Source organism: Phalacrocorax aristotelis, chromosome 1 (genome assembly GCF_949628215.1).
Source record: "Phalacrocorax aristotelis chromosome 1, bGulAri2.1, whole genome shotgun sequence".
Classification (NCBI taxonomy): Eukaryota; Metazoa; Chordata; class Aves; order Suliformes; family Phalacrocoracidae; genus Phalacrocorax; species Phalacrocorax aristotelis.
The window spans coordinates 193,574,399-193,599,440 of NC_134276.1; the positions used below are offsets into that span (position 1 = coordinate 193,574,399).

Below are 25,042 nucleotides of genomic sequence, written 5' to 3' on the forward strand. Positions count from 1 at the left end.
TATGAAGCAAGCAGGAACTGCAGAGTCTGTTTAGAAGCTCAGGTTGGCCTGTCTCCTCTGCTTCCCAGGCAGAGCAGATAAAGGGTAAGTGCTAAGATGTAACAACGTTGTGTAACAATGTTGCTGAGACATGGTTTTCAGCGAGACCAGTGAGATTATAGTTATTTTCACAGATTACCTAACACTGTACACCTATTCAGTGAGGCTAGAAGGACTGTAAATTCTAGCCCACTTTGCAAAAAAAACTTGATGATATCAATGTGGATTCCTGACCCTGGGACCAGACTAACATCAAGGGTCTGCTGAAGAGGGGAACGCCACGATGAGGCTGAGGTGAGGGGCAGAACTAGGTGAAGACTTGGTAGTCACCCCTTGCTTAGCCCCACAGCCCCCACTGTGCAGACTCCAATAATATGCCTCTGCCACTCCCTGCGCTGCTTATCAGCTGCCAGAAAATTAAGCCTAAACTTATGTCAAGAGCCTAGACATTTCTAACAGAACACCCTCTGGGAAGTATTTAAACCGACTCAAGAAGCTGTCACCCACTCGCAGATAAACACTAATCACAAGCACAACTCGTGGATGAAGATTTAGTTGTGTTGCTCTTTTAAATTATAGAAGCGTGAACATTTTCGCTGAACCGTGAGGCCTTGCTTCCTCTTTCTCCCTGCATTTATCTACCCAAACAGCCCCTGTTCAGCTCCGAAAGCTGTAGCAGGATGTGCTGTGGCGATTAAGACTCTGGGTAGAAAGATACATGGGGACTAGGGGCTTCACACCAGCTACAAAATTGGAGAATGGGAGTAACCCAGTGGAGCCCCCTCTCAGCTGGCCTGAGACCCCTATCACCATTGACCCTGACGCAGACTACCGGACCACGGAATAGGTCAAATCCCCCTTTCCCTCATTTCATGGATCTTGCTCTACCAATTTCTGTCTTATTATGTATTGGGCTTACTATATGGGTTAAAGTAACTTGCTTAAGGACAGTGGAAAATACAATAAATTGTGGTATATGTTAATCGCCTGGCATATCAGTGAAGCACATTAACAAACAGAATCTGTCTCGCTGAGGATAACAATCTGGGAACAGAGCATGACAATCAACCCTAAAGTTGAAAGAGGACAAAAATAATCTCAAAAAAAATAAAAGGAATTCCCATGCAGCAGCCCCAAAACCCCTGAAGTTTGGGAAGATGAGCAGTGCGTATGTTAGTCAGAGACAAGCAAGGCTGGGCCTCTTCACTTTGTGCGTTCTTGCCTTTAAGAACACTCAGGACATTCTTAACTTGGCATTATCAGAAAAATACTGTGCTCTCCTCAGACCATCACACAGCATAAGCTTGCTATCTTTTTCCAGATTAATCCTGATAAAAGCACAAAGGAAGGAAACAGGAGACAGATCTGAACTTTGTTAATCTGAGTAATAAACAAAGTTACTCTCTCAGCAGTTTGCAAAATGGAAGAAAAATTTCTCACAAGACAAACAGACCAGACAGTAATAAGCTGTTTGTCAGTTCTGCTCTCTTACCAAAATACAAAATTCCTTGCTTTACCCACAGAGACAACCGAAACATTGTCAAATGTAACAGCAGCACATCATAGGAGTCATACCATGGCTGAGATTAAGATGAAGTGAGGCATCAGTAAGCAAGACAGAAAAGCAGCACAACAGAAGACAAAAAAATACACTTAATATACTCCTTTAGGCATGATCTCTTACTTCCTGATGCCCTAAAAAAATACTTTTACACTGAAGATCCTGGGCCAGTACCAATATGGACACTGCGAACTCACAGCACTGAGGGCTGGATTCTGACTAACAGAAAATTTAAGACAATTCATAAAATATTGTACAGGACCTCTGAGGGTCACCTAGCCCAACACTGTACTTGAAGCAGGAGTACCACCAGCACTCAAGTCAGCCATGGCTTTGTGTAGCTGAGTCCTGAAAGCCTCCAGTGTCAGAGACTCTGGAGCCTCTCAGGCAAACCTGTTCCAGCACTGTATTACATTCCTGCTGAAGAAAATCTTCCTAATTTCCAGGAACAAAAAGCAGAGAAGACCAGGATGCAATACAATGTTCCCATTGCCGAGCACATCCAAGCCTAACAATAAGAAAAATATTAATAAAACAGAGGAAATAAGGCAGAGTAATCAGAGTAACTCACCCAGGTTAGAGGTGGTGTGGTTGAGCTTAGCAAAGGATAAGGATCTGGGTTAATTAATCCTAGTTTTACAAAGCCTCCCATAGTTTTGGAGTATCCCTGAAATAAAAGAATAACATGGTTAAAATTAATAATCACTTGAAACTGAGATGAGTATTTCTCCTTGGTTTGAATGTAGTGGTGGGCACAGCCATGGTGGCTTTAAGCATTATTCCCATGGGAAGACAGCCACAGTAATGCGACGCCAGTGGGGTAACTGCTGCAGAGCGGTACCTTCCCCAGCCCCTCCCCATACTTTTTCAATACCTCTTTAATGACTTTTTCTGCTGCCAATACCTCCATGGCAAGCAGCATTGGTTCATGAGATCAGAGAGCTAAGCTGGCCAGCACCAGTTCAAACTCCAGCATGTCATTACAGATGGGGTTATATCAGCCAGCTGGCCCATAAGCAAACTAATGAATACAGAGAGCCCAATGCTGAACTCAGCTCAACCCAGTTTTATACCAGTGTGATTGCACAGACATCAGATAAAATGATTTTTATGTATCTTTCCTTCAGGAACATCAGACAGACAACTGGGACAGCAGTGGAATGGTATTTAAAAGGAAGTGCAAAGGCTGCAATAGGCTGCATGATAAAAGAAGTCTCAACTGGTTTCTGTTTATTTTTGTTTGTATCCCTTAACACTCCCACGTAGCTGCTGGATACCTGAAAACACTTACATGCAAGTGACTAGAAACACTGTAAAAAAGCAGAATGGTAGAAATAAAGCCACATCAGAGAGGGCTAATTATAATTAGGAGCCACCTCCACCAGCACTAGGTTACCAGCTCAGACGGACTTGCGGTGAGGTCCTTCTGCAACACCTCTTTTTAAACTGATTCCATTAGCTATCTGAATTTAATCTATAAAAGGCACTGGGAGGAGATGTTAGCCTCCACTCTGGATGGATTGCTTTCGTCTCTGCAACACAGCAGCGTGTGCAAAGTGCCAACATGAACTTGTGCCCTGCTCAGCACTATGTTTGGCATGTAGGCACCATGCAGGCAGGGGTGTGGCAAGCTCCTCCATGCAACCCCACCAACATCACACCAAGCCAAAGTGACGGACCTGCTTTGGGGGTTAAGAAAACAGCACTAACCACAGAAACATCGTTCTGGCAGCACCTGATAACAACTCTTCATGTCACCCTGACATTTTTGCTTTTCCTTGTGCTAACACTTATACAAAAAAATAATATTCTACCAGGCACCAAATGGAAGAGTAGCTGCTGTCATATTAAGAATTCATGACGAGATAGATGCCTTCCACATATTTTTAGCTTCTGAACAAGAGATTGTGTCTAGACTAACAAGAAGAGAGCTACTGCAATTTGTAACCCTTATTCCCCCACACTGGCCTTCCATCTTCTTTTGCTAAGCAAGCCTCTCTCCCACCCAGAAATAACAAAAAAATCCTGCTGTATTGCAACAGAGGAATTAAGAGGGAAAGGGCATTCGCACTCCTCAAGACATGTACAAAACAACAACTTAAACCTTGACATAAACCTTAAGTCAATAGACATATCACGACATCCATAAAAGCTTTTTCAAGCCTTCAGTATGGTTTTAGGTTTACTCCTTCTTAATGTATGTTAGCCCATAAAATAATTAGAAAAGAAATCTGAAAGAAAACTATATTATGTTTTGATTCTGCTTTGTGAACCTACCAAATGAAAGCAAAAGAGCCTACCAGTTAGAAGGAAAACACATTTATCTCTTAACATTTTACTGAACTGATCAAAATGTTAAAGTTGCTCAAATTCAAGTTTTCCAGTTACTTAATGAAAAACTTTCTCAGTTTTAATGGAAAACCATAATTTTCTGTAAGATTTTAACATTAGATTTTTCACAGGAATATATGCAAATTGTAAGTTCAAATTTTTATCAGCTTTAAGATACTTTCTTAAAAATACGTAACAGCAGCATACATCACACAAACCCACCAGATCTATTCGATTTTTTTAATATCTTCTGTTGATCTGATACCAAATACAGAGCCAGAGGAACAAAGAAACACAGACACAGACTATGCAAGCCAACTGACCAGCTACCTAAAATAAGTAAAATTATTTTTCTAGTTTGCAACAGACACCTGTTAAATAAACCAAGTAAAACTACATTAAAAGAATGAAAGTGCTTTCTGGTATCTCTCAACTGGGATAGTGGAGAGCTCATAAATAGCACGTACAGAGCTAAAAAAGGCTGGCTTTTAAATACATAGTTTTCTGGAAATGACAACATTCATCTCTTGAGGAAAACAATAATTAATAATAATAACAAACAACAACTTACTTTGTATCTTAAGGTGCCTCTCAACAAAGTGCGAGCTGTCTGAATACCATACGGCTCAGCATATTTTGTACTGTCTCTATTAGGAAAACCTTCAAGATTTAATCCTGGGAAAAAATCCATCGCAGTAACAGAATCAAGTAATGCTCCTCCAGCTGGAATATTGATAATCTAAATTTTGTGAAAGAACAGCAATATTATTTTGGTGCAGTGTTATTTGATTTATTTTACAACAGAAAAGATGAAGTATACTCAAGATAGGAACAATAAGCCTAGCTTTTCTAGTGCAAGCAAAGGCCCAACCTAAATAAAGCAGTTGCACAAGCCATTTAAGCATATTCTTTGATGGAGGAGCACGTACTATGTCAGCCCTCACTAATCAAAGGGCTAAAACAAACCACATACTTCTCGCACACACTGATAATTCCTGCTGCACTTATATTCTAGTGGCAGGTTCCCTTTCCACTTACGTTAGCGTAATTTTGGAGCACCTCCCCAAACTACACTAATGTGAAGGGAAAGTCTGCCCATAGGCTCCCTGTTTCTTGGTCTATTTTTTTAATTCTCTTTTTTTATGGGGGAGGAGAAGGCAAATGCAAAGGGAAGGATGGGGGGGTTGTTTTGGTTTGTTTTTTTTTTCTTAAGATTAAAATAGATCAGGTGATACCACACTGATACAAAACTGCTGCCCACATGTATCTTTACTTGCAGCTACAAAGCACAGAGAGAATGCACCGTTGAAGGAAAACTAAATAAGGTTGACTAGTTCTATTATCACTCACAACCAAAGCCTTGAACCCTGCTTCCTTCAAGGAGCTGGTGCACAGATCTGCTATGCAGCATCAATACAAACCCATTTTGTGACTTTTGAGCAAAGGGCCAAGGTTTCCTTCTAGAAGAAAGACTAAGCCAATGAAGTCTGCATCAATGCCAAAAGATCTTACTGTGTTTGTCAGGCAAAACACTAGTGTGGAAGAATCCTGCACAACAGTCAAAGACAGCTTTAGTGGCTGGATTTAGTGGCAAGGAGGAAAACCTTGCATAATTTATTTACAAGCTCACACAGCGCTCTCATAATGAATCAATCATATACATGATCTAATTTCTCCTAGCAATGGGTGAAACAGGTCAGAACTAAATAAGAAACATTTTCACATTCTCCAAGAGACCCCTTCATCTGAAACTTATAACTTAACTATGTGTTGTTGCTTTTTTTAATAATGATCCAACGTACAGTCCCTGAATTTCTCCTTTCTTACTGCAATAAGAACACTAGAGCACCAAAATGTCATGATAAAACATCTCAAAAGATTTCTCAGTTTTGCAGATCAGAAGGTTTAGATAATTAGCTAAACTTTACAGTGGTTATACAAGGCAGCCTCCTTGACATTTGAAGAGCCTCTGCTCAGTAACTACTCTGAGCAAGTGGGAGTCATCAAGCAGATAGGACTGGAAAGCAGAAATGCGATAATGGCTTGCAATAGCTTTGCACAAATCAGTTATGATATTTCCATAAATCAGATGCAGTGACATTTGCGAGGTTAAGTCTACTCCAATGACTCTTGCACAAACAGCAAAACAGAGCTTATATAAAACACATCAGAAAGCACTGTACACTTTCACAAACCCACTCAGTGGGTCATTGGTATTACAGATTGCACCAAAAGAAATCAAGAGCTCTGCTATACACTGTGCAAGTATAGAACGAAGCTGTTTGGTTTACAAACACGGCTAGAAAGAAAAGCAAGTAGAAAGATGCTCTCACCTTTGTTTCACAGAGCTGAAGACAGGGCAATTAAGCAACAAAAGCAACACAACAGGGATGGAAGCTGAACCCAGAACACCAACCTCAATCCAGTGCTTTAGTCATTAGAACATGCTTATTCTTTGCAATCAGTTTCCATACAGTATGTAAGAATTAAGCTGGCAGCAGCCAGGCACCATCACGCTCCAAACACAGAATTAAGTGAGGTATGCAACTTGCTTAGGCAACTGACTGTCACTGGTTTGGAAGTAAACACAGCACCTTTCAAATCCCAATTCCCCTCTTAGCCCAATACCACCTTCTTTGTCTGGCTTTAAATTGAAATGTTAGGATTACTTCACCTCTCCATTTTTTAAATACGTAGCAGACTGAACTGTATTCAGCAACACTCCTTGTGGGCTCCAGCTGAACTTGTATCTCAGAGGATTGTCAGAGTGCTCTGGAGCTGGTAGGCCACCGCAGAAAGAAGTGTAGGATACAACCTGTCAGATTCATCCACAGGAAAGAAACAATGAAGAGAAGACAGACCAGGATGCAAACAGTACAGAGCTACCCTGCAGAATGCCCATGAGTCCTTAAACTTTCTGTTGATGTTATCCTCCAAATGGGCCAAATCAGATGATCTACAGTGGACAGGGGAAACCAAAATATCACTGAGCAACAGTGTCAAGCTGTCACACTGCAGGCACTGCCCGTAAAGGAGAGAAAACCAAAACGTACACCGGGGCAAAGCCATCTCAGTTGATGGTCTCACCAATTGGATTAGTGGGCACCAAGTTCCAAGCATCAGAAAAAGCAAGATGTCCAGAGCCCGTTATGCATCAGTGACATGCCCCAAAAGTGGGTGGTGTTAAAGGAACGACTTGACTAATAAAATCTTGGCAGAACTATGCACTACCTGCTAACCTTACCGTAGCACCAACTTCTTTTGCCTTGTCAATACATTCCATCGCCAACATATGGTCAAGACCAGGATCCAACCCCATTTCACTGATAACTGTAATACCAGCAGCCTCTACACTAAAATAACAGAAATGCAGAGCTGTCAGAATATTCACTATTACTGGCCTTTTGCCTTCAGGAAATGTGTCCAAAGGCCCAGAGAACCTTCCCCAACACAGCAAATTCCAGGCTTTGTCTGAAGCTTGTGGAAAAAAACAGAAGCAGATGTCAAAACCTGAACAGTGACAACTGTACAAGAGTCATTCTAGCCTTGGTTTCTCTTACTTTGCTGCAACATCTAGGAGCCGGTGGAAGAAGAAACTCCTACCAGGTACTCCATACCCCACATTCTCCTGGATGGTGCTATAATGCAGGAAGGTAGTAATGCAGAGGACAGCACAGAGCTAGTCATAATTGCCCTAAACAGCTCCTGCAGGGGAGAGAGACTGAAAAGCTTACTTTCCCAAATTACAAGCATTTGGGTTTTCTTTTTTTCAAGTTGCCACACTCGCATAGAAGCTCACTTATCACCACAAACTGAGGTGATTTATTTTATTTTCAAAATCACTTTGTGTTTTGACAAATGAAAACTGTCTTCTTTTTTTTGAGTGAGACCGTGACATGACCTCTTGGCATCAAAGCAAGAAGGGGAGGAGAGACCCTTAAACCTCCCTCATTGTCCACAACACTGGTTCTCTACCTGTTTATCTTTCTTTGGTTTATCTTTTGTAGAGACACAGCAGGTACAATTCTCATCTCACTCACTTGAATTCACTTCAGAGTTTCCAGTACCATGACTGAGAGGGGCACCTAAATGAAGCTTCACGTCCAAAACAACTTCCAATCATATAATAAGTAGGACAACAGATACATTAGAATAGTTAGAACTGTCACCAATTTGAGACTACTATGGTGGCCCTGTCCAAAAGAACGTGGCATGAAGGAAGATATTACTGTAGATACAATAAGCCAAGAACAAGTTTTTATTAGGGGAATGGGGATGACAAACAAGCTTGCTGTCACTGATAGAACAGGACACAGCCCGGCTGCTCAGGTTGAATATCAGCCCAGCTCAAACATTCTAACAGGTTTGAGGGGAGAGGGGAAGGCACATTAAGATGGAATAAGATGGGGCATGCAGAAAAGTACGTTCCAGTGTTTAGAGCAGCAGCCTGACCAGACTGGGGCATGCACTCATTTCTCTGCTCTGCCACAGCCTCCACATGCAACTTTGGGGAAAGGTACTTAGTCCTCCCTCATAGAAAGGGAAGGAGAAAGAATGCAGAGAACAGCAATTCACAATAAGCGTTGCAGGTATAACAGACTGCAAAATATTCAGATAATGCACTAAAGAAGGAAGCAACACCAGGGAGATGCTATTCTCATACCTACCTCTCCTCGAGTTCTTTCATAGCTGGTGTTAAGTAGCTGGCTGTTACCAAGTTCACTTTGTGTTCAATACACTTCTTAGCAACCAAAGGATGTGCTGAATAAGGCAGCAAACTACAAATGAAGGAGAATTATGCAAACATCAAAATCCAACCAGTTACTTATGCTGTCACTGGAAAGACACTCACAGATGATTTTGTGAGCTAAAAAGAGCTCAAGTAATGCAACAGCCATACCTGCCTTCCCCTGAGCAGTTTCATACCTACAGAAGTGAAATGCTACCCCATCAGAGGAGCACTGTTGTATGCACTCAGAACAGGGTGCAGGACAATGGGGAGTCATTCCTTAGACAGCATCTTTTGTCACTCTTCTCTTTGTAAAAAACAAACCACTGACCCCTTTTCAAGGCTACTTTCTAAACAGACATGCTGGAGGTTTAGAAGATGCAAAACTGTAAAACCACCCTTGAGAAAGCTTTCATTACAATGATCTTGCTGAAGTGCTTTGTGAAAAGTATGCTCTACATGGAAAGGAAACAACACTCATGACATCCGTGGCAAAAGGGATGGAATGGCAAGGACTACGAAGTCATTTCCTCCTGTCTCAATACCTGGAAAGAGGACATTCTTAATGGGATATTCAGGAGAAATGACCAAGATGTCAGAATTTTGCCTCCTCCTGTAAACATGCAAATTTGACCCCAGCAACACATACACTGGTGGTCACAGCTTGCCCCTCACACTAAGAAGGCTGTCCACGTAATTGGTGATGCAGCCAAAACACCTTTGAAGGTCCTGATGCCCTGCTATGTGAGAAGGCAGTGACCAGTTATAACTATTTACATACATAAATATCACCCCAGTTCTTGAGCATTAATAAAAAAGTTACCATGTCGATTTAGGTCAGTGATCAAAGAGAAAGAAGCAGCATGACTTAGGGTTGAGACTATCATGTTTTACAGAGAATTCTGACCTGATCACAAGGTTGTGTTTCTTCACCAGAGAGGACAGCTTTTCCTCATGCTTAATGACATCCATATGAACTGAAGTAACGTTGCTGTATTTTTTTGTCAGTTGTTCAAGCTGTTCCTTCATGACAGATGCTGTTGTAAAACACATCAACTGTTACCTAAAGATGAAGGTAAATCCAAAGCACTCCCACATATAATTGTGCTTTATACACACCTCCTTCTTCCCAAAGAGAAACAGTTGCATGGATGTTTTCCTTCACTAACAGTTGAAGAGAAATCAGGCATAAAGCACCTTACTTCCCCTCAAGTAGTCAATTTTATTATCAATTGCCAGTGTCAAGCCATAGCAGCTATAACTTAAGAACAAGAATCTACAAAAAATACCCTCAGAAGTAAACAACCACTCACTGCTAAATTGTGTAACAAGAACAGACTTATAACCAATTACCAACTTTGTGGGAATACTTAAAATTAACAGAAATTTTAACTGCAGTTTTCCTGTCAGCAGACTAGATCAACACAAATTATTTATGCAAAACCACAAGTCATCTCACTTGTTTTCCACCCTATGAAGAAGGACGCCTAGAACATGAGATAAAGGACCGTTAAACCTATCTTTGTGCAGTAGGACACCCCAGAACCCACTGGCTCACTTGCATCATGTGCACATGTCCTCCCAGCATGATTTCCTACAGCAGCACTGTCTACATTTGCCAAGTAACTGAGCACCCATGTGGTGGGAAAACAGATAAACTAAACAGAAAGAAGCACACATTCACACCTAAGTGTTTTTTAGAGAGAGGGGGAAAAGTCTGCTGAATGAATGCATCTCTTATGCAGAAACGTGTCACAAAAGTGTCATTAACAAAAACCCAACACTTACTAGAGGCTAGGCAGGGTTGCAATGCACCCCAAAAGCCCGTGTCTTTAACTCTGACCACTCATAAAAACCTGTAGCAAGGTATATTCAGGGTTTTAAAAAACATACATACTGGAGGTTTAGTCTTTCATATCTCAGGTGAACACCTGCCACTCTCTGATAAGTGTCAAAACATACTGAAAAAGACATTACAAAGTTTTCAAAGAACAAGTGACCAAACCACTGATGGAAGGACGGAGTGACCTCCACAGGTCCCTTCCAATCCCCACCATTCTGTGCGATTCTGTGATAAAAGCAGATTCTTTTGGAATCCTTAGAAATGCATTGTTATCTTGGATCTAGAAGCAGACTAATTGAAGAAAGTGTTTGAGGGTGGGGAAAGCAAATAACAGTCACACAAGAAGGGCGCTTGGATGTGTACATTTGGGCTAAAGAAAAGTTTTAGAGAAAGATCACAAGAAAGCAGCAAGAGCTGTAGCAAATACTTCTATTGACAGAAGGCGGCTCATCTGAACCGGAACGATATTCCTACCATATGAAGTCCGGAAAAATAAAGATGACCAGCAGAAAAATACAGTAACAGCTCTACTATGCCCAGCCCAAAGTACCACTATGCCATTCAGGCAGACCAGTGGGGTTTTTTGGAGCTAAAGTATTAGTGGAAATTAGGGGTAAGGAGTCAAAAGGATCAGACAAATCAAAAACAACAAAAACGAGAGAAGAGAACCAAAGTTACAGTAATGAGTAGGAACTCAATGACATCCCACATACACCACTATGAAACCAAGCAGCCATTTTTCTTTTCCTTATTTATTTGGTGGATAATCACACAATAGACTTGATCTTCATGTTTTGATTTGGGGGGGGAGATCACCCCCTGGGTCTACCAACCCATATTTAAATGAGTCATCCAGTGCTCTACTTGGCAGAACAAGGTATAGGAAAAAACTAGAATGCCAGAAACTCGCATGATGGTCCTATATGTATTAAATACTACTAGCATTCATGAGTTCATCAATTTGCTGGAGGAGCACTGCACAGCTAGAAGGGTAAGGGAAAAAATAAAAAATAATTGGCTATCCCAAAAAGTGCCTTTCCTTGCAGGTTTACAACCTCATGTGAAGCAGAATAATTAAATAGCATTGAAACAGGCAGAGGTTTTGTTCTTGCTTTGACTGTCACATGGAAATACAGAAAAGACATGCCTGGTGCTTCCCAATTTAGTGAAATACTGTGTTGCACTGACTCCTGAGGGAAGTATGCAACCAAGAAATTGTACACCCAATTTGGTTTAAAAGTAAACTGGTTTTGGACTAGCATCATCCTGTTGAAAAACAACCATTTTCCATTAGTGCGACAATTTACCTTGAGGCCTGAAGTGTCCCTATGCGGTATATATTTTCTCCTGGTTTTAAAAATAGTCACTTCTCTAACCTGGCCAAATAAATGTAGACATGAAGTATTCTATCAGTTTTTGATGGTAGCACCTATTTCTTGAAAAGCACAGACTACTTCACTGAAGAGCAAGAAGCTCAGTAGAAGTCCAGGAGAGGAAAAAGTCCCAAGAGGAAAATTTGTTTTTCTTTTTCAGGCTGTGCTTGGTTTAAGTGAGACAGGCAAAGCTTAACTAGTTTTAAGGTCTTTGTGAACACGTAGGTTCACCACAGCTAACTAACAGATTTAGCAAACAAACACATGCCCAGAAAAGCCTACCCCATCCTTCATTCCACGCAGCCATACATTCATAGATAAATCTGGTTAAAAAAGAAACCTTGCAAAACTCTCTTTCAGTACATATTAACAGAATTCCTATTCATAGCCAAGAATGGGTTAATAGCTTAAAACAAAACCAATTCACATCATTCACCATTTTTAACATAAGAAAGATAAAAACATTAAGCTTTTGCTTAGGGCAAATATGACTGAAAGGCCCAGATTCAATCTGACTAGTTTCAATATTTACCTATGGCTTAGTGCTACCAATCCCACATATGCTAATATTAATCACTAAAAGGAAGAAATCCAGGCTGTGCCTGCCTCCGCTTGTTCCTTCCTATTATCTTGCTCCTACTGCCATCAGCACTTACCACTATAAGGAAAGCAGAACTGAAAAGGAGATCCAGGTTAAAGCAAACAGTATTTGCCACATCTGACTGAAAGTGAATTGGTTTCCTGTCCCAGCTCACCAGGCTGCCAGCACAAGGATGGCAATGGGAGCACTGCCAGGAGAAAGAAGTGGGCAGTGAAGGCAGCAGGTGGAGCATGGGCTACCAGAGAATTAAAAGCATCTGTGCCTCTAACTTAGGGACATATTTGCTTATGGACTCTTCAAAGTCAATGGGAAATAAACATTGCAGAGGGTAATTCTCTGTACCCTATCAATCAGCTTGTGCTGAGAGAAAAGAGCTAGGCAAAATCATCTACAAATGCAAACACAAAAAAAATTCAGTACATGAAGGTTTCCCAATTAAGATTTTCATCATTTGGATTTAAAGTGGTGTAGCCTAACAGTAGGGAATTAACGTGGCACTGCCATGTGCATTTTATGCTTTCTTCATCTACCTGCCTGCTGTCAAATATTAGACAAGTAACATATTTGTGTCTCTTTCCTTCTAAGCTTTTTTGTGTGTGTGCTGGAGAAACTGCATGTTTTTAAGCTACCCAGGTAAGAGGCACCTCTTGTGTTTGCCCAGTGCTTGGCAAAACGGATCTTCCAGTTCACCTGGTTTCCCTTACTGCTACTGTATCGCAGGGGCTAGATGTAGCTTCCGTACTGATGAGAGGATGGACAACGCGCATTGCTGTAATCCTAATAACAAGGGTGCGGCTTCCTTAGAGTTCCCCTCTTCTCCCCAATTAATCTTTTCCCAAGGGTTAAAAGTACTAGGTTATCACCATAAAGGGTAGCAAAAGCACTGAGTATGAAAGTAGCATGAGGGGGGGAAAAGAAACCAAACCAAAGCAACAACAGCAAAAATCAACAGAAATACAATGGTAAGTTTTAAAGAAAACCCCCTCCCAGCAAAGTATCTTTCAGGCAACGCAGCCTGGTTTTTATATCTGAAATCACAGAATCAGGGTAAAGCCACCATCAAGGGTACAGAAAGGTGGTTTTGAGATAGCCAGCCTGAAATATGCTCCAGATAAAACCAAAACAAGCAGGAATAAACAAGCAGGCATGTGGGGCTGGTGGGAAGGTCAGGGTCTGAAGGTTTACCACTGCAGTACTGATTATAACAACAGCAGAAGCTTCACTCACACAGATGTCTAGAAAAACAATTTCATCATCTTGTTGTGTGGGGCTGACAACACAGCCAAGCACCAACAAAAGTGACTGACTAGCTACAAAACCAATCCCAAGTCCAAAGCAGGTTAGAAGGAAAAATACTGCTAATTTCCCTACAGGTTACACATGCAATCAGTAACTTTGCATGTGGCTATGTCATTTTCAAATCAATTATATAAACTTAAAATGCTTAGAAAGCTACAAAATGCTTTTCTGCTGTGCATAATAGCAAATAGTTTCTTCATCTGTTCTGAGAACCAGATCAGTTTGTTACTTATCAGAAAGGTTCTACCATGCTAACAGGTTCAAATAAGACATAACTTTTCTATGAAAAACAAGCAAAGTCTTACATACCAACTGTGATGTCAACTCTGGAATCTCTAGTGAGATATTCAAGTACAGGGCCAGAAACATAGCCAGATCCGAGTAATAAAACCTTCTTCTTATTACCCATCTTCAGTGACTGAGCATATTCCCTAGGAGGTGTTACAGGCAAAAATTAAAAACCACACAGAAGGAAACTGTAAGCTGCTAAAGCTAACAGAATAAGTATGTTTTAGTAAGTCTACAAACCAAGAGCTCTATTCAGACCAAGAGTCAAGTTGCTGGCTATCTAACCCAAGACCGGGCAATCACTGTCTAGTATACTGCTTCCATTCTTCTGCAGCACAGCTTCTAGTTTCTTTCCTCTAATATGAACGTGACCAAATCCATCAACATCTCCACTGCTTCTCCAATTGCTACTGGTCGTTGAACAAATTTTTCCTCAGTTGTCATTATATTTTTCCCAATGGCCAAATTACCATAACCTGATCGTTTTGAGGACTGCCATGCTTTCTATGTCACGTTGGGCTGACAGAAAGGACTCCAGGCTCTGCCTTTCTCCCTTTACCTCACAGATAACTGTTAAAGTACAGAAAACCATGCTGGTGAAAGCATATTTTAGAGAAGTTGTACTAGGTTCATATTAGTCCATCATAAGAACATTATAGTTAATAGATGTCAAATAAAAGTTAATGCCCATTTAAGAAATCCTGTTTGCAGTCAAGAACTCAGATTTGAAAACCATCACCAAGTGTTTCAACCAAGCTTCTACTACTCTCCTAAATAAATTTAAATACCTCTCCTGTAGACTTTCAATGTAAGATGTATTCACATCAGATTTTGCATTTCTTTTTGGCAACCAGAATAACGTAATTCAGCAGTTGTTTAAATATGCTCTCATAAATATATAGATTATAGCAGGAAAACACACTTTGGATGTTTATAACTACTTTTCCTTTTAGCTTAAATTTGCAATAAGTTGTAAAATTAGGACTGTAAAACTGTTTGTCTGAAGTATCATCACTATGCAGATACAAATACATAGCAAATTTTAAAAAATTCTTAAAGCACTTTTTATTGTTGAAGAAAAGGAAGTTCATTGCCCTATTTTTAACATAATTAATGGAGATTGAGGCTTGGCTTTTCTTATCCCATATCCTGAAAAATATGTCAATAAATAGGTAGGACCTTCAAAGACACAGACTTAGGAGAAACTTCATAAGCGTATAAGCAAGTTCCTCAATTTCCCCTTTATCTACTGAGAGTTTACACAGGCATATACTGCATTGTGGATTATGCCACAGAAGGAATCCCAACCTCTAGCTGACAAGATCATGTCCACTTTGCTCTTAGCTACTGCCCTTAGAAGAGGACTAACCACATGTCTACTAAACACTGTTTGGTTCAGACCTTTTTAGGGCTCCATAAGTCATTTTTTTTGTTGTGTTTTTTTCAGTTCAAAAATGACCAGAGCAATACCTAAGAGCATAACAACAAGAGCAGTATTGCATGACCTAAAGCATGGCATGAAGGACCTGAGCACATTTGGGGGAACAAGGCCTCAAACAATAGTGTTGAAAAACGACCCTGAGTGAAGAGAGTTAAATCAATACCAAATACATCCATATCATCTGTCTGAAGCACATTCCAGCCTACTAACTGTGTCTGAGTATTTCTAAAGCTTGAATTACGCTCCAAAATTCCAGATGTTACATCCTCCCTTCGTCCACTTTCAGGCTTAATTCAAATTTTTTAAAAAGTCATTCTTTTCAATTCATTAAATCTGAATGGGATGTACTAATGTATCACTTCTTTAATCTATCTAAATTATTACTATAGATTACTGTACATTTTGACCTTCATACAAGTTGCATAGATTTCATTATTTAATCCATTCACAGAAAGCCTCCTAAGCCCATCATACCCTTTCATATGACAAACCCAAGGACCTTCCTCCTCCTCCTATTGATTCTAAAAGAACATCTTCCACTGCTACACCCTCACAGGCAAGGAAAGAGAAAATTCCTCTCCGCCTTTTACTTACAGGGAACAATAGTGGTACACAGGAGCTTGGAGCAACAGCGTTCACAAAGGGAAGACTTCCTACACGAAATAAAGCTGGATTTTGCAATCAAGCTTCTTATAATATTTATTATAAACTTTTCCAGTGTCTAGAATGAGGTCACACTTGGATCAAACATAGCATGTTTGCCCTAGGACAGGCACAAACATGAGCTCCTGAATGACCCATCAAGAGTGGGAACAGAATCTACCCAAACCCAGAAAAGAACATTTCAGATCATGCCTATTCTCTACATACAAGTTTAAATAATTCAGTTACATTAAGCTATGAACAAACAACAGTAATACTGAGATGTCCACATTGTTAATGGAATATGCCACTGCAGGGGTGGATGAGGAACCCGTAGCAGGTATGAAGCCAGTAAAGGTGAAAAGATGGAGGGAAGTTCTGTAAACCAAACTGCTCCTGCATTCTGATAGCACCCAAGACAGTTCAGCTCATATAGTCTGGCTACACTAAAGCCCGAAATGTTTATGTACCTCCAAACGGTATAAGAAACTAGTCTAAAAAGAGCCCTCAGAAACTAAACGAGAGACAGCATAATACTTTGCTAGAGTAATAACACAAGCCACGTAACTCCGACAGGCTCTAAACAAGAGCCCATCTCTAGCCAAACCATCACACTTTAAGCAGTAAAATCCCTGCTTTCATTTGCATTATCTACAAAGTTTGCGAAGTAAAGGAGCGTACTGTTAGCAGGTCTTGCTTTTCTGACAGCTAAGTGAGGAACATCGATGGACAACTGAACATCACATGCAACACACAGGTCTGCAGAAATATCAAAAATCTGCCCACAAAACCCCCCTCGGGATTCAAGTCTCCAGATTCTCAGGGTAGTTCACACAAGACCATGCAAGTGACTGTGGAGAAAGCAAAAAGACCAGACGCTGAGCAAGGAATAGGAAAATTTGTTACAGAGACATCCTCTTGAGGTGGTCTACCAAACAGCACAGAACTAAAATCAGTGTGAGCTGGAGTCTTTGAGAGGCAAAGAGCATGTTACTTTGGGTGGAAAACGCACCCATAGTTCGTCACGCACAAGTTCATAAACAGAACTCCCGAAGTTCCCAAAGGGAACTGGAGAAGTCTGGCATGCAAAAGTCAACACACTACACTTCTAGTGCATGCAGTGCCTGGGGTCAGACCAATTTCAACTTTTACATGATGAATAGCACAGCTGGCACTGACCATGAACATGAAGCCAGAGGTACCCACTTAATGTCAAATTAACATTTTTCATAGGCAGATTATAGGTGTTTGTTAATAATAGGGAGCAAGGGGAAGGGAAAGGATACCCAGGTGATTTATACTTTTGTTAGCTTAACCCACTCAATGCTACTTCTTTCATGTTTCCACTGGCTGATAACTACTGAGACAGGGCACAGATGAAGTGGTAGCTACAGCTGTAGCTACGGGAGTGTAATGAAAAGTCTGAGAGTCTCACAGAGGCTCCTGAATACATCCAGCCACAGAACAATACCATACAGCACAGCACTTGAGCCATACTAGAGGAAACTAGATTCGAGGTATATTAGAGAGCCTTTTCCTTTCAGCCATTCCTTTCAAAGGACTGTATGTTATATCCATTTTAAAAGGGCAAGGAGTAACAGGATAATACTGGCATGTGGCTGTTTTCTGCCTGTGGTAAAACAATCTTCATAAGATAAGAAAGAGAAAAACAACCACTTCCTCAACTTCAGTATAAGTTACTAACAACACAGGTTAATGATTTAGGCAATGTGCGTGAAGAAAGAAGGAAATCATCAGGCTAGAAGACATTTAGGCACTGTGCAATATAGCAGTATTTCACCAAAACACAACAGTATATAAATGCAAAAAGGGAGGTAGAATAAAGACTTTTTTTTTAATCCTGAACCAAACAAACTTTAAGAACCTATACATTACCTGCTCTCCCTCAACTTCTGGATATATTCATACTTAGGTGTCAGTGAGCCATTGGATGCAATCACTGCCTAGAAATGCACAAAACAAATTTTGAGGTTTTATTTGTACCTGTACGTTTTAAAGCAGAGGAAGACAAGCAGAGTGCCAAACTGCAAAACTTACATCTCGAACAACAGATGAATAATTCTGTTTTTCAAGAGGTTCTGAGCCTTCTGATAACAGCTGTGGAGATAAGTTATTTAAAATCAGGTAATTTTATTTCCCATAATTTTTTTCAGAGTAAACATCAAGATTTTAAGCAATATTTAAATGCATGCAACAATACCAACATCTTGTAGCCTGGCCCTGATCAGCGTCCCTTGACTTTTATGAAAATAGAAGAATTCAAACAGCAGTCTGATTGTGACCGATCATTGAGTGTCCCAAGAAAATCAGATTTAGACATCTACTGCAGGGCCCAGGAGCAATGAACTACCTGCCAAAGCCTGTTTCCTGCCTACAGAAAGTGTTCTTGACAAATCCCTAAGAAGACTTAGAAAGCTTTTTTTTTTTTTTTGAAGTATGAAGTCAGTTATGTTCTACAGCAGAGTCCTTTTGAAGGTATACAGGAGACCAGAAAAGCAACAAACAAGCTGATCGAAGTCCGAGCCTTTTACCTTCTTTTTGGACACATAAGACCTTACCATCTCTTCAATATATGGGAGAAGCATATCACCAAAGTACTCTGTTGCTTCTATAGGAAGCTGTGCTGGCAGATTGTCAATGGAACACATCAGAATCCCAGAGCCTTCAACACTGAAAGAAAGAACATAGCTCTTCTGATCTATTTATCCTTGGTACCTTTCAGGTACCACCTTTCAGAAGTGTTTTAAAGCATCATTTTTCAATATAATGTTTCACTGTCCAAATTACAGAGGAAAGCAATAAAAATTAAAGGCTCTCCCACCTGTCATGAATAATATGCTGGTCAGCATCATACATACAAAATGGACTGTCAATTGTTGTACACTCCGTCATAAATTCTATAGATCCTCCAGTGTCTGCTGAAATATCACATATTGCCAGAAGTCTAAAGTGATTAAATAAAAAAGAGAAAGGAATAGAGCATTACCCAAATTACTAAGGAACATAGGCATAAGAGATCACAAGTGAACAGGAAATAAGAGAGATGTGCACAAGATCAGACTTTTAGCTTCATTCACGTTAACCAATTTAGAAGTCACCACAACACAATGACCTCCAGAAAAATCAAGAAATCTGGCCCTTCTGTACGCATAAGATTTCCACTCACATCAACAGGATCCATATTTCATGTGAAACTTCCCATAGACCAGGAGAGTCCATCCCTCCATCATTTTTCCCTGTACTCCATGTACTTCCAACACCTCCCATTCATTAACCATCTACCAATTCCCCCAAGCTGTCACTGGGCAGTCCTGTGCTAGAATAACTTCATCATTGTAAAGGGAAACCTAAAGAGGCTGCTGCCTCCTTTCAGTTCATGGACAGCTGGCACAGCTGGAGCATTCATTAGCCTAACCCACAACATCTGGCTCCACTCAAGGTTAATGCTTAAATTCTTCATTTGTCAAGTGAGAGAAAGAAAGGGGTCGGGGGTGGGCAGAAAAGAGACAAAGACCCACTTCCTCACCAGGATACACTGCCATATCCTTCCCAAACCCATCCCTGGGCCAGTCTCCCAGAGAATTACTACACAGGGCTATTAGAGAAAGGGTGGCTCCTACCCTTACTGAAAGGAGGCTCAACCTGGATTTGCACCCCACGTTCCATCCTTAAAGCTATTCAGAGCTGTGCAGCATTCCCACTACCTGCTGCAGAAATCAGAGGCGTTAAGGAACAGTTATTGGACTTGTACAAGCCAAATGACAGGGTAGGAAGGACTTAACCAACAAATTCTGCGTGGACCCAGAAAATTCCAGCAATAATGGTGTAGTAGGTACATTTCCCAGCTGTCATGCTGTTTGTATTTGGATTCTGCGCAAGGATCAATGGCAGAACTACCTTTGCAGAAAGACAGCCGATACCTGTCAATCATTTGTACTGCGATGTTTTCAAAAACTTCAAACTGAAAACAAGACTGCAAAGCACAGAAGAATGAAAGCAGAATCAATAGGGCACTTCACAACATGCAAGAGGAATGAGGTAAGAAACAGAATCATTATGTAGATACTTTGGTGAAATTGCCTAACATTATGGCTTAATCATGGAGGTGCAGAATTGTTATGAGTGAACTGAGGTGTCTTACTTGTGTGGTAACTCAGGACAGCCCTCCGTTGCACCAGCAGCAGATCTAATTGGCACCAGCAGCTTCTGAGCATCCTGTCGACTTAACAAGCGAGGGGTATGTTGTTCCCAGTATATGCCATTAATTAAACAAGTTGTGTAGGGTGCAATCTGCAGAGAAAGTTACAGATGCTTGATGTTCACATCTAGTACTTTAAGAAGCTCAAAGCACGTGATCTAGTGTTTTAAATGAATGCTCTCTCAATCAATGGATATGCAAAGGTGTAGTAACTACAAACACTGTGCGGAAAACCTTTCATAAAAGAACAGAGGAGATGCTCACATCAGTGTTAAAGCGAGAAGTGTAAAGTTCTGGGTGTTTATCGTAGTCTGCTGGATCATATAGTCCATCACGTTTCCTTACAAGATGATGGTGACGACTTAACACTGTCCCATAGACTTTTCTGAGGTCTGAGGTTAAAAAAAATAAACAAATTAGCTGTTATACTTGGACAAAAAGGGTTCCAGTGTTTTCAAACACTTTATTGTCACAGCATACCTCCAGATCTGGAAACTTCCTTTAACTCATGTGGTTCCACAAACTCACATGGGAGGGCATTGAACATTTCTTGAGCACCCTGTAGACCATGAAGTAGGATTCAGAATGAGCAGAGGCTACAAAGGTAGTGTAACACTGCTCTTTTGGTGTGTGAAAACAAATATAAAAATGCCACGCACAACTTGACAGTCCTGCCAGAGAACATCTTCAGAGATGTACAAACCTTCACACATACCCCTGCTTATCCAAAACAAAGCTGCCTGGGCTCTATGTACAAGGAATTTACATCACTCCCCATTACTGCAGTAAGCCTGACCCACAGTCCAACAACTGGTTTATACTCCTCATGTCAGAGCTGGGAGGCCTCAACTCAGCCACAATAGATGGTTTGCTGCCACTCGGAGGAGCAGTTTCTCTTTAGGGAAGACTCCTGAAGCCACTCCCTCACCAACCAGTCTGTTCTAAAGGCAAAGAACTTCAAGATGACCTTCCCAATATGCTGTGGTCATAGAACTCAGGCCTTTCAGACACACTATCCTTTTGTCCAGAAAGCACACATTTACACAGGCAGTGATTTCACTTTATAACTGGAGCCTATTTAACTGTGGCCAAAACCAGGGGTAAGCCTTTTCCCTGTGTCGTAGAAAACAGGTCTGAAGTCCAGCACTTGTAAGCCAAGTCATTGCTATAAAAACAGATGCAAAAACTCTGCCAGTATTAGAAAAAAAGTTCTTTCCCCCATACTTTAATGGGGTGATTCAACATACCTTGTGAGCCCAGAGTCAAAGGAGGGGAGAGAGGAAGACAAAAATCATGCAGGTGGGAAAGGAGAGAGTAGCAGTAGGACTTAACCCATTTCTTATGGTAAGAGGTTAGTGCAGTCAGCCTTGTCAGGCATGATCTCATCTCAAAGGCGTAAGTTTAGGATACTTAAAAATGCTTCCTGGCAAAGGAAAACCTGAAGTCCAAGCAAACAAAATGAACCCATCAACCCATTTAACCTGATATGTATCAAATGCCAAGAAGTTCTATTAAAAATGATATAGCATTTCATCTTGAAGACAGAATTCTTACCTTAGAAACATTACCAGTGCCTGTAAACACAAATGTTAAGGGCCCAACTGACTTTGGCATCAATCCCAGTGAAATTTCATACCCGGCATCCCGTACTGCCTGCACAGCCTGACTGCTATTCCTGTAGTTATGTGCCATCCCAATGTGCTGAAATCAAAGCCACAGAGCCATCAGGATATTTCCCATATTCAAATACAGATAATTAGCAGATGCTTGGAGGTCATTTTGCTAAAGAAAAATACATACACGTGTACTCTTACCATGAAGGGAGTGTGATGTCCCAGGGCTAAAAATCGTAATCCCAGTCCATGTAGAATATTGATCATTCCTATTGTTTAAAAAAAAAAAAAAAGGAAAAAAAAGAAAAAATCAGCCCAACAGTGTTAATTATAAATGTGCATAGTTAGAAACTGCAGACTGAATGAAGTCTAAAATCATTATATTTTTGCCCGTCTTTTATTATGAATACTTTACTTCTAAAGAAGGTCTACATAAAACCAGGAAAGGAGAAATTCAATAGCAGGCCATGACCTTAAACCTGCTCTTGGCCCACATTAGGTATTTCAGCACTATTTAATACTCAGATATCCTTTTATGAGATGCATCCACATCACCAGATTCCAAAAAAAGGAGATAATGAAGAGATTCTCCTGAAGAAACAGAGTTGAAGTTCAGTGGAAAGGAATGAGAACCATGCCTCACAAAAATCGGTGTAAATGGATAACAGAGTGACAAACAGATGTTCAAAGTCGCAGGACTGACAGCAGCCATCTCTTTCAAAAGCCTATTCAGCTGATCTCTCGATATTTAGTCTGCCTCAGATTAGTTGAACAGACAAATGGGACTTCAAGACAACATAAAGCAGTAGATTTGCCAGGAATCCACAGGACTATTTGACATGTAGTCTCATCAAAAATAGGGAGCACAAAGCAGAATGGAAAAAGCTTTTAAAAGCAAGAGTTAAAAATGCAGTTAAAATCTTATTGCAAGCCCCAACTTTCAGGAAACGTAGACAACCAGAAGTATTACAAGATGTTACTTGTTGCAAGCCTGCCTTTACTTTATGCACTATACCTGCTACACCAGCCCACTTTCCAAAGGCCACAACTCGCATTCCTTTATGATCAACCATTTTTTCATAGTCAAACAGTCGAATTTCCTGAAAATACATAGCAAACTGAGTATTAAAATTTTCAGCGAATGCAGTCAGTGGCACGTTGCTCTCCTAGGAAGTATCTTTTCATATGCTTTTGTCATCCTTCGTGACAGAGGCTGATGGTGTATATGAGGAAGGCAAATAATTTATAACAAGATTTAAGTATAAAAACAAAAACCTAAAGGTTGTATTGAATTCCTGGTTTAAAGAGTCTCTGTACTGCCCATGCTCACTTGGCACAGAGCTCCCCAATGTGCCACTCCAGCTGCTGCAGATCCATTCACATCCCCTGCCAAGAGGCTGCTCATTTCTGAGTGAACTGGCTGCCTCCCTCTGGAACGACCAATATGCACTCTAGCTTCATAACTTGCCAACAAGCCTTCATGCTCACACAGCATGAACCTACCTTGAGCATAACATGCTCGAAATTCAACTGCCTTACACACGGAAACAGAGTAGCATTGCTAGTATGAGATCCTCTGAGCAAGAAATACTCAGCTCCAGGAAAGGATACTGAAAACAGTCTTCATTAGCTATCTACAAATATGCATGCTGAAAGTAGCCATACTAGGCAGCAAGCTTTCAATCACACTTCAGCATTAAGTTCAGCTTCCACCCCATGCTAACAGCCAATTGTCTTCGCTATAACAAGATTTACCTGTCTTAGAATCTCATCCAAAAGGGGCATGTTTGCCTCTTGGGCTTTAATAGTGTGAGAGAAGAAGGCATAGTTCTTTTTAGGGATTAATTTGTCTTCTGGAGGTCTCTTCACACCTACTATCAGAGAAGCCTCGGAAATATCTTCTTGAATAATGCCACCTGCTTTGATGTAATCCTACGAAAGAGAAAAATCAAAGTAAATTTTTCTGGTTTTTTCCATATTCAGATCTCAGCACATAAGCAAATAGAACCAAGGACAAATTGATAACTCTATAAAGCAGAAAAAAAGTTACTGCTGTGATATGTCCATAAACCTCTTTATCAAAAGGGGTATCAAATATCGAACTGAATTTCCATGCTAACATCCTATTATACAAGGCCAAATCGTAACTATGTGCTAGTAAAACCCTTCATCTTAAATTCACAGACTACATAAAGGATATTTTACTACACTTAAAGTATCTAATAGTATTGCAATAATGAACAGTCTTTTGTCTGTTGAATATGTGTTGAGATACTTGGGAAAAAGTTTAGAGAAATCTGACAAATTAATCTGAAGACTGATGACGTGATTTTATAAAATTGTGTACGACTAAGTCCAAGCTGAAGAGCAGCTTCTAAAAGAATGATTCCCATATCGAAATTTATTTTTGTTCTCCCCTAACTCAAAAACATATTAAAATTCCAACTTTCAGTATCGTAGTTGTGTAGTGAATGTGATCTATGCTTTGGTGAAAACCAGCACTGTGCCTTAATTAAAGGGCGGTATGTGCAAGTGATCATTGATGCCCTACTTATGTTTCAATTTTCATCTGTTGGCTCAGATACCTTACAGCAGAGTATTACTGCTGCTATGAGAACTGTAAAAGCTCTCAGTCCTGAAGCTCACAGCAATAAAGAAAAAAAACCCCTCTCTCCTCATTTTACATGAGGAATGGGATTGAAGCAGGAATAGGATTCACCACATTTGTCCTTCCTCTTTTTTTTAAATATGCTTATCTTTTAGAGTGTTGCCTCCATACAAACAGAAGACAAAACCACCAACATTAAATGAATTCCCAAGATTCTACTTCAAGAACACCCAGAACTTCTTCAGAGACAGACGAAAGGGCAAGCAATCAATAAAAACAACTCCAAAAACCCACCAATGTGCTAACATTACATTAAAAGGCTAAACAAACTACTCCTTTTTCTCTCCATGAGGACACAATGACTCCCCTTTTAACAACAAAACTAATAATACATTTTCTTCTGTATATCCTTTGAATATTACTTTTCCCGAACTATGGTTTCGCTTATCTAACTC

At 40.4% G+C, this 25,042-nt stretch overlaps 1 protein-coding gene across 3 annotated transcripts in view; it reads right to left on the reverse strand.

Moving 5' to 3' along the window:
- AASS (aminoadipate-semialdehyde synthase) overlaps positions 1-25,042 on the reverse strand; it is a 33,038-nt gene that overhangs the window by 5,612 nt on the left and 2,384 nt on the right. For 2 of the 3 annotated variants that reach the window (XM_075081168.1, XM_075081167.1), the window contains exons 3-20: positions 23,735-23,911; positions 22,995-23,079; positions 22,181-22,248; positions 21,921-22,067; positions 20,847-20,925; positions 20,631-20,758; positions 20,310-20,458; positions 18,990-19,112; positions 18,727-18,838; positions 18,206-18,265; positions 18,044-18,111; positions 14,086-14,207; positions 9,568-9,697; positions 8,599-8,709; positions 7,176-7,284; positions 6,606-6,746; positions 4,503-4,670; positions 2,172-2,267 (exon numbers count right to left, since the gene is read on the reverse strand). In XM_075081168.1, the coding sequence (XP_074937269.1) occupies positions 2,172-2,267; positions 4,503-4,670; positions 6,606-6,746; positions 7,176-7,284; positions 8,599-8,709; positions 9,568-9,697; positions 14,086-14,207; positions 18,044-18,111; positions 18,206-18,265; positions 18,727-18,838; positions 18,990-19,112; positions 20,310-20,458; positions 20,631-20,758; positions 20,847-20,925; positions 21,921-22,067; positions 22,181-22,248; positions 22,995-23,079; positions 23,735-23,911 (2,073 nt within the window). The remainder of the gene's footprint in view (positions 1-2,171; positions 2,268-4,502; positions 4,671-6,605; positions 6,747-7,175; positions 7,285-8,598; positions 8,710-9,567; positions 9,698-14,085; positions 14,208-18,043; positions 18,112-18,205; positions 18,266-18,726; positions 18,839-18,989; positions 19,113-20,309; positions 20,459-20,630; positions 20,759-20,846; positions 20,926-21,920; positions 22,068-22,180; positions 22,249-22,994; positions 23,080-23,734; positions 23,912-25,042) is intronic. The other variant, XM_075081169.1, reaches the window with a different exon arrangement.